Raw genomic sequence first — 13,249 nt, 5'->3', positions numbered from 1 at the left:
CCAAGGACAAATGTATATATTGTCTTTGCCCAATGATATGTAAAATAGAATAATGACATTGCTATTCTTAAATATGTTGCTTTCCTTTTCTACTGTATATTCTTGTTGGTTAAATCTAAGATGTATTCATATATATATGTATGCATACATATATGTATATATATGTGTGTGTGTGTGTGTGTATATGTATATATATATATATATATATATATATATATATATATATGAATATTACTAAAAACAGTTTGCCATGTGATTTAGGACTAAGGGGTAACATAAACCAATTTGATGAAAGATGGGTGTGATTTTCTTCTCTGAGCTTGCCAAAAGGTCACCAAAGAAAAATTATTTAAACATTTTTGTGTTTGGCTTTCTTTTATAAATTGGAAGCTCTGTTTTCCACCTGGGAAATGTTGTGAACCCTCATTGATGAGTATTTATAAAATATTTCCACATTGAGATGAAATGACAAAAAGCTGAGAAGAATTAATGGACAGATACCTGAATGACAGTGTGAAGATATGAAAGTATAGGTGAACCAGGTTTTATTGATTAATTCAATAGCATTTATATCCTGAGCATTCAGTGTTGATAGAGAGATAAATTAAACAGCCCTGTCCTCCAGGAGCTCATGGTACAGAAGGGTTCTGGATTTTCATTTTGTTTGACAATAAAACTTAATATTTATTTCCTTAAACCTGAGGATTTTGCAATTTCCTAGGACTTATTTGTTTTGCTATATAAGAAACAAGCTTGGTTATGAAAGTTAAATTAAATTGGCTGTGAAATACTTTCTGAAATAAACCTTATATAGAGTCCACCCCTTCAGAATTTAGATTTTTAGGAGTATGGTGTAATTAATGAGAAGCAGCCTACTGTCTGACCTTGCTTTACACTCTTTGCAGAGAACAAGCTCATATTAACCCACTGCCATTTAAATAAAATGATCACCCCTAGACTGTCATTTCTATCATGAAGGCATTGAGTTTCCATCTTTTTTGTGGTTTCTTTTGTTTTGCTTTTCCTTGCTTTTTGGGGACATGTTAGGAAAACATTGTCCTTCTTCTCATCTTCATCACCATCTCTTCACTCAAATACACAGAAAAAGTAAACATATTAGGGATACAGCTTGGCATAAAGAAAGGAATGTAGATCGTTGAGTTATGTAAATCTCAATTAAATCCCTGAATCTACTAGATCTTAAACAAGTTATTTCACCCCAATCTACAGCTTCCCTCACCTTTAAAACTGGGAAAGTAACTGTTATGGGCTGAATTGTGTGTCTCCAAAATTTGTATGTTGAAGTTGTAACCCCTAGTATCTTAGAATGTCACGTAATTGGAGATAAGGTCTCTAAAAAGGTGGGGAGGGGGTTGCTAATCCAATATAGGTGGTGTCCTTTTAAGATGAAGAGATTAGTGGGGGGCCTGGGTGGCTCAGTCATTAAGTGTCTGCCTTTGGCTCAGGTCATATCCCAGGGTCCTGGGATCAAGCCCTGCATTGGGCTCTCTGCTCAGAGAGAGAGAGAGCTTCTTCCTCTCTCTCTCTGCTTCCTCCTCTCTCTCTCTGCCTGCCTCTCTATCTGTCAAATAAATAAATAAATAAAATCTTTGGAAAAAAAGAAGAAGAAATTAGAATATTGCGAGGAGGCCTTGCGATGACACAGGAAGAAAACAGCCCTTTTTGAAAGAATCAACCTTTCTGACACCTCAATATCAGAATTCTAGCCTCCAGACTCGTAGGGCGTAAATTTCTTTTGTTGAAGCCATACAGTTTGTGTTACTTTTTTATGGTAGCCCTAACAAACTGATACACCAAAAATATCTAAAGGGCAAAGGGATGGGAATTTGCAATATTGTATCATGGTGTATTATATAATAAATGATTCATACATATAGTTAGCAGAAATGTTAATGTTAGTATTAATATTAGTATTAGTATTGTTAAGCACAAAGACTTGTGAATAAATTAATTATCCCAAACAACAACAACAATAACAATGAGTTTATGAAAATTCTTTTTTAACCAAAGCGAATTTAAGTGTATCCCTGGAGGCTTTATTTTTAGATCACTTTGAATGTGGAAAATGTTTGTAATCTCTATCACTAATCAGTTTTTTCCTAGTGGAAGAGTCCTAGAATGTGATAAGTAAAAATAACTGTAAAAATATTTTTGATGTAATGTGTTTCTAAAAATGTCATTATCTCTGAGATTCAGAAAGTGTCATATGTTTGTTAGCAGTCCTGAATGTGCCTGGAAACTCTGTGTGATTTTATTTTACTCAGAATTTGGGGGGTACACGTGTGCTTAAGAAATCATAGCAGGGCGGTGTCTGGGTGGCTCAGTGGGTTAAGCCTCTGCCTTCGGCTCAGGTCATGATCTCAGGGTCCTGGGATCGAGCCCCGCATCAGGCTCTCTGCTCAGCAGGGAGCCGGCTTCTCCTCTGTCTCTGCCTGCCTCTCTGCCTACTTGTGATCTCTGTCGTCAAATAAATAAATAAAATCTTTAAAAAAAAAAGAAAGAAAGAAATCATAGCAGGAGGCCATCTCAATTGTTGGTACAGTTTTGGAAATAGCGTAATTATTTGGCTCCTCTTAAGATCCCCTGGAAAATTCATGATAATATTCCCATGAAAAGGTCAAACCAAGCATCTTTGCCAAAATAGGGCTTGTACATGTAATCATTGATGAAGCATGGTTCTTTTTTATAATACTTAGTACCAGAATTAAATAGTGGTGTACTTTCTTATTTCTAAAAAAGAAATAGGTTAATAGGTAGAATTTTATTGGTTTTATATTTTTCTCCTACCAGCTTCTATGGAGGCTTTGGCATTGGTGAATTATATATAATTCACCCTGTGCACAAGTTTGAATTTCAAGATTACCAAGCAGATTTTGTACCAAACTAAACCAGTATTGGTTCTGCTAGGAAGTCTTTGAGTTGCAATTTTTCTTTGAGAATACTCGAACATGCTCTGAAATGTTGCCTGTGTGTTTCCTGGCTTAATGCCCTTTGCTTTTAATCATTCTTCTTTCAAGAAAGAGGAAGAAAATTGTCCCAGATGGAGGGAACCCTCGCCTTGCCTGAGCAGTGTTTAAGAAATGGGGCTTGGCGCTCCCTGATTATTTATTTGACTCAGACAATGTTGTCAGTTTTTCAGTTAGCTGAGCAGTAAATATGATCATTTCTTTGCCAAAGATAAAGGATGTTCTTTAAAATAGATGAAATTTTTCTCCGAACATTCTGTCCCTTCAGTTTTGCTTTATTTAAGGCTTCTTTATCATCAGTTTTGGTGTTTATTTCAAAAAATTCAGAGTCGACAAAATAGATCATAATAAACCATCCATTCAATAAATGCATTGCAGGACTGTTTGTAAAATCTGTATCACTTACTTTGTACTCCCGAGAGGCTTCCTCTGTAGTGCAGAGGTTTTGTTCATAGTTTTTCTATCCACTATTCGCTTCCTCCTTCTTGTGGAGCTCTTGGTCCCCGGGGACCCTTTTGGGGATTCCTTTCGGGACGCCTCATGCTATGGGCTAGCTGGACAGCTGGATGAGGGCAAATGAGGGCAGACTCAAGGAAGGGGAGCTCTGCTTCTACTCTCAGCTTCACCCCTTAACACCAGGTCAAATCACTTAATCCCCTTAGTCTTTATTTTCTGTTTTGTTCAAATGAAAATGTTTGCCATTGACATTTCAGTGGGTATTGGAGAAAGTGGCAGCAAATGAGATACTCCCAAGAAAACAATCTGAAAACCATTCAGTGCTAAGAACGTAGAAGGTCCTGCTGTGATGATCACTCCCTGAACAGCCAGGGGTGTGTGTAAGGGGAACTATAGAGCGAACTGAGCAAAAGAAACAAAGAAACTATATATATATATATTTTTTTTTTTTTTTTTTTTTTTTTTTTCCCCCAGACCATCAGTGTTTTTGAGATCCTTGAGCTTTACATCTCCATTTGCTAGGAGAGTTGTGGGTCATTTCCGTCTTTCCATTTTGGTTGTGTTAGCTATCTGGCTAATTGATCTGAATAAAAGGTAGTTTTAAGTGAGGAGCAATAACTACCTCTACAGACGAGATATATTTTATGCCATTGATAGTCCATCTGTTTTCCAAAAGGATTTACCAATTCACAGTAAAGAACACAAACGTGGCTAAGGTTGATGAAAGAGTATTACAATAGAAATGAGGAACGAAGGGCCTGAGTAATAGAGGAAGGCAGGTATAGTACCTTGACGTCATGAGATTTTACACTGAGTTCTCAGGCAGTGTTCAAAGAGCACTGGAGAAGGGGGTCTGACTTCTTGTTTCTTACCCTGGTTTACCTATCAGATGGTTTGCACAGCAAGGATTATATTCATTTTATTACTTAATTTATTATTCTACATGCTATATTTGTCCCTGCGTAAATGATCTAGTTTGCTTTAAATTTAATTTTCTCAGGTTTCCCCTGGGAGATGCTCGCATTGTTCCATTTCAACACCAACCAAAAATAATTTCAGGGAAAGCTGATATGCTTTGGTTTCTTTTTTTTTAGACATAATTAAACAACCAACATTACATTTAGATGCATTTCTGGAGCCTTTTATCTATAATTATTTGATGAAGAAAATAATAAATTAATTCCAGGTAGTCTACTATGTTTTCTAACTAAACTTTCCTTATTTCTTACACACAGATATGCATATGTATATACATACACATATGTATGTATATATTATTTTTATAAGACTGATGCGCTACCTACTGTGCTAACAAGGCACCTAATTATTATTTTTATATCAAATATGAGTCCTAGACAAGTCTATGATTCTATTTCTATTGGTAATTGCCAAAAAGAAATAATATGCTACTTGGATATAAGAATAGAAAACAGTATCATAATGACAGGACCATGAGGTTAAGAAGTCAAAACAACAGAAGTAATAATTATCCAAATGGTCTAAATAAGGAAGTGTTAAGTTGCCAGCAATAATTATATTAAATTTTAGTAAAATAAGCGGTAATATATGCCACAGATTTAAGAGCTATTTCTTGGAGAAATGTATGACCTAGAAAAAATTTTATCTTTTATTCTCGTTGAGAAACCATCAATCATCTGTTTAACCAGCTTGTTGTAAAGCTACATAAAACTGTTTCCCAGGAGTCCTTAATGATCTCAGTGGAGCCTGTCCTATGCTCATCTTCCCCCCAATGAATCCCACACAAGAAAACACCCCAAAACATACATATTCCATACCCTCACATACCTGTCTCTGCCAAAATCACCATCAGCCCCATTACAGTAAACAGCTTGCCAATTATAAAAACCCATTTTTTGGTGCTTTTGAAACAAAAGAAGTTGCATATTAAATAACATGGTAGATTGGTTGACTGTTTGAAAACGGTGTGTATACATATCTTGGTTAAGGTGACAATGTGAAGAGGTCATTCCTGAAATACTCTGTGATTGGCATTCAGCAATCTCAGATGCTTGCAAACTTGCAAATCCTACAATGTTAAATTGTCAAAATGCCACCATAGCAGTTTTTCTTCAGTTGAATTGATCACTTTTTGCCAGCAAGGTTCTGATTATTAATAAATGGAGTATGATCTTTGCACCAGCCTACTTAGCACAGCAAGAAACCAATAGTCAGAGAAACTAGGCTCAGGGGAGAAAGCATGTGATGTGATATTGCATGGCTTGGAAATGAAAATCTTTAATGAATTAAGGAGGATTCTTACAGTTCTTAGGATGGTCCCCAAATATTGATTTGTAAGCCACATTTTAAAATAACAAAATTAACTTTTTAATTTGAAAATGTAAAGCAAAATAAGTCCATGTTCCCCCTAGGATTCTAGGCATTTTATATTAAAATTAGCAGAAAGTGCATATTTATCTTTAAAAACCATGCAAAATAGCAAAGCTAACTAAAGAAGGATAAAAAATAACAGGTTTTCAGGGTAGAGAGTTGTAAATATTAATTTTATATTTTATTGGCTTTAAAGCCAACATTGAACTATGGGAGCATTCAGGGTCTTTATTTACCCTTCCTAGGACATTTGATATAAAAAATACATATTTTAAGATTTATTGCCACATGGCCATATAAGCCATATGCTTAGGGCTTTGTACTTTTTTACCCTTTTCCATCTACAAAGTTAGAATGCTCTAACATAGTGGCATCCTAAATTCAGAACAAAAAAGCAATCAAAATAATTTTTAAGACTGATTTTTGATCTACCCTGAGGTTATCATAGTGAGGTTTTGTTCTTTGTTTATTTAAAATGTAAAGCCATGATGACCTCCTACCCACTAGATATAAGAAGTTGTGTATTTATCTTTTAAAACATTCTTCCTCTTTATATTCTTTATATCAAGAATTACTGAATAGTCAGTGGATAAAAAATATAAGCAGAGTAGAAGGTTTGTACATTTATTTGTATGGTTAGAAGGCCAGACTAGCTTTTGAAAATATGCCATGTTTGGAAGCTATGGCTTTGTTTTCATTCTATTTTGGTCTTATAGGAACATGGGAAAAGAATAAAGTATAGTCAACTTTGCATCACCACTGGTATAGTTTATGGTATAATTTTATTAAGCTATAATTGGCGTATGGTGAAGACAGGCTTTTGGAGGTAGGAGGGAAAGCAGGAGACTTGAAGAGGTGCCATTTATTTAAGGCAGAAGCTCGGGTCTCTGTTTCCAAACATTGTTAACAAACGAAATATCCCATAGAACTGTCATGAAGATCCAGCTAATGAATTTGGAAAGGTTTTTTAAATTGTAAAACACCAGGCATATGTGTTGCTGTTATCAACTTTGGACTTGTTCTTTTTGTAACAAAGTGATAAAATAATTTCCTGATAGAGTATGAATTTATCTCTGTACCAGAATCCACTACATATTTAGGATAAAATAGGGTAAGATTTTATAAATTGCCACAAAATGTCACAGGGTGATTTGCATTTTTGGTGATTCTATACATTGATCACTGAGTAACCTTCAGTTTTCCAAATAAAGAATGAAGAGGGTGGCGATGACATTTGTAATCATCTACAGGAAAGGGAATTATTTAAATTCCTCACAGATGGATAGACATCAAGGGTAAATCATGATGTCCATATTTCTAATTTTAAGAAGCATTGAGGGTATCTGTGGATGGTGAGGAGCAAATATGGTTTTACACATAGAATTAACCATAAACTTTCACACCACAATCCCAAATTCTCCAGATGACGGCAGAGGTCTTATTAGATGCTATCACCTCAGGATCCAGACATTCATAGAAGGAAGATAATGTTATGCTACACGTAATATACAAACTGGGCATATTGGAGGGACTGGAATAGTGACATTTGAAAAAAGGACAAATTAGATTCTTTATGCCACAGAGTACAATGTGGCTTAGTGCTTAAAATAAGGATGACCTATGACATATACTCCTAATTCTAGCCTCGTAGCAGTTGACTTTATTATTTCTAAACAAGTTGCATAACTCTTTTTTTTCTTCACACAACATAATTCAACCCAATATTCCCTGTAGACTAAATGTGAACCAGTGCTGGAGATTTTTAGGAAAGTTGAAGAAATCTGAATGCTTATCTAATGTTGCTTTAAAATAGTTTTAAGAATTGGACCATGTTCAGTGGGAACACACAAGAAGATCTGCTGTCAAATAGTCTTTGAACTTTGAGATGAGTAACGTATGGAAGTACTCACTATGGGGAACAGACAGATGGCCGTAGAAACTACAGTGATGTAGTCTGTTCCGGCTACCAAATCTGAATGCTTTCTTCCAAATTTTGATTTAAAAACTCGTTTTTAACAACAGACTTTTAAGATTTATGAGTTGCAAATATTTTCTTTATTTTTCTTCCTGTTTATTTTCTGAGTATTTTTAAATTAATATAATCTTACTAATCTCTGGCTTTGTAAATAATAAGAGTGAAAAGGCAGTAAATACTAAAAACATTGATAAACCCATTATTCCTAAGTGGCAATACCATTTTGTTCCAAATTCGTTCTTGTGAGTTTTTTTTTTTTTCTATGTCTTCTATATTTCCTTTTTGAAATTTAGTTTGGAGAAGAGAGGGAAGCTGTTATATTATACCAGATAAATACCATCACTAGGGAAATAAATTAATTTTTAAAATGCTTCTGGGGTTAATTTTTTTCACATTTTTTATAGCAGTGTAAGAGTGAAATAGGAAAATGCAGAACTTGATTTTCTCAGGCTCCAGCTTGCTTTTCTGTGGGGGTGGTAGCAGGTACCGGTGTGAAAAGGATGATGGCTTTGGACTTACACCTTACGTCCAGTCTTGCAAGGCATTCCCGGAACGGCTCCCAACAACACAGACCAGAATGTTCTGGGAGCTAAGAGGTTGGGGAACTAATTTTCTCTCTCATGCCTGTCCTAGCCAAGATGGAAAATTCATTCTGCTGCTGAGATCAGAAAAGTTGTTTGTCACAACATACCCACGTTTCCAGACACAGCATCTTACTTGTCCTCTGCCATTATACAGCGGGAAGTGAAGATGTTAGGGGTGTCTCTCGCTAACATCTGCTTTGTTATTAATTCATTTTGCCTGCGTCTTTAATTTAGGGTGACAGCCGCCATCCGAGACCTTGGATGCCATCCCTCTCAGTAACCAAATACCACCCGCGTGTGGGGGTCGTTTCCTCTCCGTAGCTGTCTGTGCAGAGTCTCCACAGTGTGACTGTAGCTGGGGACACACGGTACACGCCCTGATGGCTCCCTCTCTCCTTGCTTTCGCAGCTGGCGCTACGTACATCTTTGGGAAAAGCGGAGGCCTCATCCTCTACACCTGGCCGGCCAATGATCGGCCCAGCACGCGTTCGGACCGCCTGGCTGTGGGCTTCAGCACCACCGTGAAGGATGGCATCTTGGTGCGCATCGACAGTGCTCCGGGCCTCGGCGACTTCCTCCAGCTTCACATAGTGAGTACCAGGCCTTGGCCTGGATTTCTTTGTCTTTCTGCTGGTGTGAGTCGTTGAGCCAGATGAATGCAACGGAACGTTCTAGATGGACTCAGCAAAGGGGCACATGATTGTAAAAATTGCCTACATGTGTTGGAGCCGTAGCCCTGGGTTAGTCTCTATGTCAAGCCTCTTTTGTCCCTTTAAGAAGTGAACCTTGATGCCCGTGGGGTACTTTGGGAATAAACTATGAGAAACACTTTCAGTCCAGACTCCCTTCCCGGCTGTGTGGTTTGGCCTGTCGTGAAATGTTTAGCAGACTGCCTGGGTGTAAATGAGAGATTTACCCGGTACTTCTCCCGAACCTGGTGCAAGTAGTAAAGCCCAGTTGGGTTTTACTAGTTGACCGTCTATGCTGGGGGTCAGTGAAGTGTTTCTGTAAAGGGCCAGACGGCAAGTATTTTGGGCTTCACAAGTGATACAGTCTCTGTGAGAGCCCCTCAGCTCTGCTGTTATAATGTGAAAACAGCCACAGATAACATGCTTTTAAGAAACGTATGTGGCTCTATTCCAATAAAAATTTATTTTACAAAAACAGTCTGCAGGGGGGCCCGGGTGGCTCAGTTGGTTCAGCATCTGACTCTTGATTTTGGTTCAGGTCTTGATCTCAGGGTTGTGAGTTCAAGCCCTGCTTTGGGCTTTACACTGGGCATGGAACCTCCTTAAAAAAGAAAAAAAAAAAAAAAGGGCAGATTGAAGGCTCTACTTGGATGACCCCTGCTCTAGGCTACAGACTTCCTCGTAAGGGTGTAAAAACCATGATAAAAACCGAGGCCAGAGTGGGTGGGGCAAAAGGAGATAGCACAATCAGCCAGGATTGCTCTATTCATGTGTATTGTATATCCAACATTTTGCTTGTATATCTAAGCCCAACAGGACTGCAACCTCAGTCACTGCAGATTATTAAGAACACAGTGCAATTCCAAGAAATGAAAATGATTTGGAGGAAAAAATTACTTTGTTATGAGGATAGAAAATATTTTTATAGCAACAATTAACCCATTTTATCACCTGTGCGGTCTGCAGTTAGGAAAGTAGGCTAAGGAAGGATATGATTCTCATCCATAAGTACCCAAAGTGCAGCTACCAGGAGCAAAGAGAGGAATTGTTCTCATTAGTTAGCAATGACAAGGCCAGAAAGAATGGATTTAATTTGGAGCAATAAGAATTCAGTTTAAATAGCAGGGGGAAAAAGCAGTTGCGAGGAAAGATCAACTGGGGATTACCACCAACCTTCAAAAGGGAGGAGAAGGAACATTTTCCTGGGCATCTTTGGATCGGAGTCTTGCTAATGTGCCGGTCTACTGAGGAGGCAGAGAGTGGGATTTTATTGCTGGTCTCCGGGGCTGGCTGGAACCGCCAGCAGCCAGTTCAGCCTGCCAGCGCTGCCCATCTCCAGCACCTGCTCTTCCAATATGCCTTGGAAACAGGAGCAGCTAGAAGTGTAAGGCTTGAGCCGGAAGCCTGTCCGGACTGAGTGTGAGCCCGAACCAGGCAAGAGCGCAGGGAAGGGCTGGTTAGGAACAATCACCTTTAAGATGTGAAAGAGGGGTCTTGATGGAGTTGTGAACCTTTACGCTTTCTCAGATGCTTCAAGAACCATATGGTCCTATGAGCCTGAGCTTAAGCGTTTGAGAAAGTCATGCCAGGGAGCACAGAGAAAAGCAGCCATCATTTGTATGGTTTATCTTTATTTGGCCTCTAAAAACCACCATAATTTACAAAACTCAGTGAGATTTATGCTGCATATAACTTAATGACTATTTCATGGCAGCTATAACTAGGCTATTATTACCAGCTCACTTGCATTTTCATGGTGATTTGTCTTCTTTTTTTGTTCGGTGTGACTTACTAAGAAAAATATGATTTGGCACAGCCATGAGCATCTTCTCTGAATCAGATAATACGCTACTGGTTTATCCATTTCTCCCCATTCGTGTTTTAGAGCATCCTTACCTTGAAGAGAAATGTTTCTTATTTTCTGAAAGTGTACATAAAATGTTTTGTTTTTATAAAAGGGATATGAGGATCCTGGGAATTTCTAGGAGGAACTGTAGCATTCTGTTTTAATATTTTTAACAGCAAAAAAAGAATAAATTTTGCATCAAAATGTGTAGACCCACTTGGGTCCTGTGGACCTTTTCTAGTGATGCTATATCATTGCTTAACCGTTTTAGAAAACCCCAACAGATTGCTTTTAATCAATGGACGTCATCTGACCTCCTTAGAGAAAAGATAGACAGCTATGAGGTGGAGAAACCATATCCTTCTAGAATGGTCCAGACATGCTCATGGGTCTCTTGAATATGGGATCACTTCATTGATCTAATAATTAAAAACTGTTTTTTATTTCCTAGTGAATTTTCTCTGGTGTCTACCAGAGATAAAAACAAAAACAAAAAACAAACAAACAAACAAACAAACCAAAACCAAAACCAAAAAACCTATGTGACTGTATTCCAGTCTTAATTCATTTATAAAAGCAAGCTGTGGGCTATACCTTGGTGACCCCTGCCCTAGGCTGCAAACTTTTTCATAGAGACGTAAAGAACTCGTGATAAAACCTGAGGTCTGAGGCAGAGCAAAAAACAAACAAACAAACAAAACAAACAGCCCCCCCCACACAAAACAAAAACAAAACAAAACAAACAAAAAAAACAACACCAAAAAAAACCACACTCAGGAATAAAGGAATCCAGGTAGATCAAAAGACTTGATTCCAAAACCTTCTTCTTGTTTTGGACATTGACATAAGTGCACCAGGAACATGAAGCCATAAATACCGACTAAGATACTTCTGCGTGACTTAAAATCTACAAAGCATGGATTTGTTTAATGCATGTGGCTTGTTTCCTTGTGTTAAAGAACATTGCTCTAAAAGAAAATAATTTAAGGACCATTAAGGAAAGTGGAAAGGGTTGGGCAGGAGGCAAAAGGATCCATTCCTGTTTGCAGTTTACCTAGAAGAGAAACCCACCAGAGGAAAAGAAGAAGTGAAAGCAGACACAGAGAGGAGAGGGAGCCAGGGTAGATTCCAGGGTCAAGGGGAGGGAGGAGGCATTGGGCTTGGGGAAGAGGACCTATCCTGTTGGAGATGTGCTCCCAGCAAGGGGTCATACATGGGCAAGCGTCATTCTTCCAGTGGCTGTTGATTCTGGAAACAACTAGGAGTACTTTGATGCTCTTCTGGATGATTTTCAAGCTCATAAGTCACTCAAAAACAAGTATAAACTCAGTAATTAGCAAGTGGCTGGGCGGGGAGAGGGAGGAGGGTGCAGGTGCATGGTAAAGAAAGAGGGGGAGGGAGAGCGAGAGAGATTGAGAATGTGTATTTTATAAGCTGGTATTGAAGGCAAGTCCTAGGAATTCCTGAAAGTTTTTGAGCCGCAGTAACTCTGTCATTGGAACAAGTCCTTTTCACCACCCATTTAGTAGCCTGTTTGAGGAAAGAGAAAAATGTGTTTCCAAGAACACCAAGGAGTCTGACCCTGAGGTGAGCACCCTCTCTAGAACGGGCCTGCTTGCTGTGGAGTCCCCGGAGCAGGAATGGCAAAGAGGCTTTTTCTTGTTGGCCAGGTCTGAGGGCCTCTCACTTCGTCACTTCGAGCTTTACAGTGGGTAGAGAGACTTCTGAGAGCAGCAGGCAAAGGCAGTAGGCAGCAGTCCCGGCTTCCAGTGGGCGAGTCTGCCCCCTGCGCCGAAATGGGACTTTGTGGAAGGATGGATGCTGTATGGATGACCCTTGCTCTGGGCTACCTGAGATCCTATCCTTGAACTTTCCACCTTCTTTCCCTTTGTCATCCTGAGATGCCCACACATTAAAAACTCTTTAGGAAAATTAGCATCTTCTTAAACTCCTTCTCCACTGGCAGCCCTTGAATCATTTGCCAGTTGGTTCAAAGTTGTTAGTCTTGGTATGATCCTTCTCACACCAGGCCAAGGTCAGCTGATTGAACAGAATTTGAGTTTTTCATGGAGGGTTGGGGAGAAAGAAGCATGATAGATTGGGGGGCATATGACATTTGGGTAGAGAGCAGGAGGAAGCTTGAGCAGAATGAAGGCATTGGTGCCTCTGGGTGAAGAACTGGTGTAAAGAAAGGGGCACCAAGATGGGGTGGGGGTATGTGCTGTAGGTAAAGGATTTTTTTCCCATTTCAGTTTGCTCAGACTATCTGTTGTTTTGGCCAAAGGACCAGAGACTCTTCTCTCTCTCTCTCTCTCTCTTTCTTTCTTTGATTCTTTCTTTCTTTCTCCCTTTTTTTCTCTCTC

At 38.7% G+C, this 13,249-nt stretch overlaps 1 protein-coding gene across 6 annotated transcripts in view; it reads left to right on the top strand.

Moving 5' to 3' along the window:
* The window catches only part of LOC111148522 (neurexin-3-beta), a 1,534,880-nt gene that overhangs the window by 1,150,835 nt on the left and 370,796 nt on the right, over positions 1-13,249 (top strand). For all 6 annotated transcript variants that reach the window (XM_022505142.1, XM_022505141.1, XM_022505143.1 and 3 more), the window contains one exon: positions 8,760-8,941. In XM_022505142.1, the coding sequence (XP_022360850.1) occupies positions 8,760-8,941 (182 nt within the window). The remainder of the gene's footprint in view (positions 1-8,759; positions 8,942-13,249) is intronic.

The sequence above is a fragment of the Enhydra lutris genome, unplaced genomic scaffold, assembly GCF_002288905.1.
Source record: "Enhydra lutris kenyoni isolate GAN:26980312 unplaced genomic scaffold, ASM228890v2 scaffoldscaffold20, whole genome shotgun sequence".
NCBI lineage: Eukaryota > Metazoa > Chordata > Mammalia > Carnivora > Mustelidae > Enhydra > Enhydra lutris.
The sequence above is the reverse complement of the archived record's forward strand: the minus strand, read 5'-3'. Positions and strand labels throughout refer to the sequence as shown.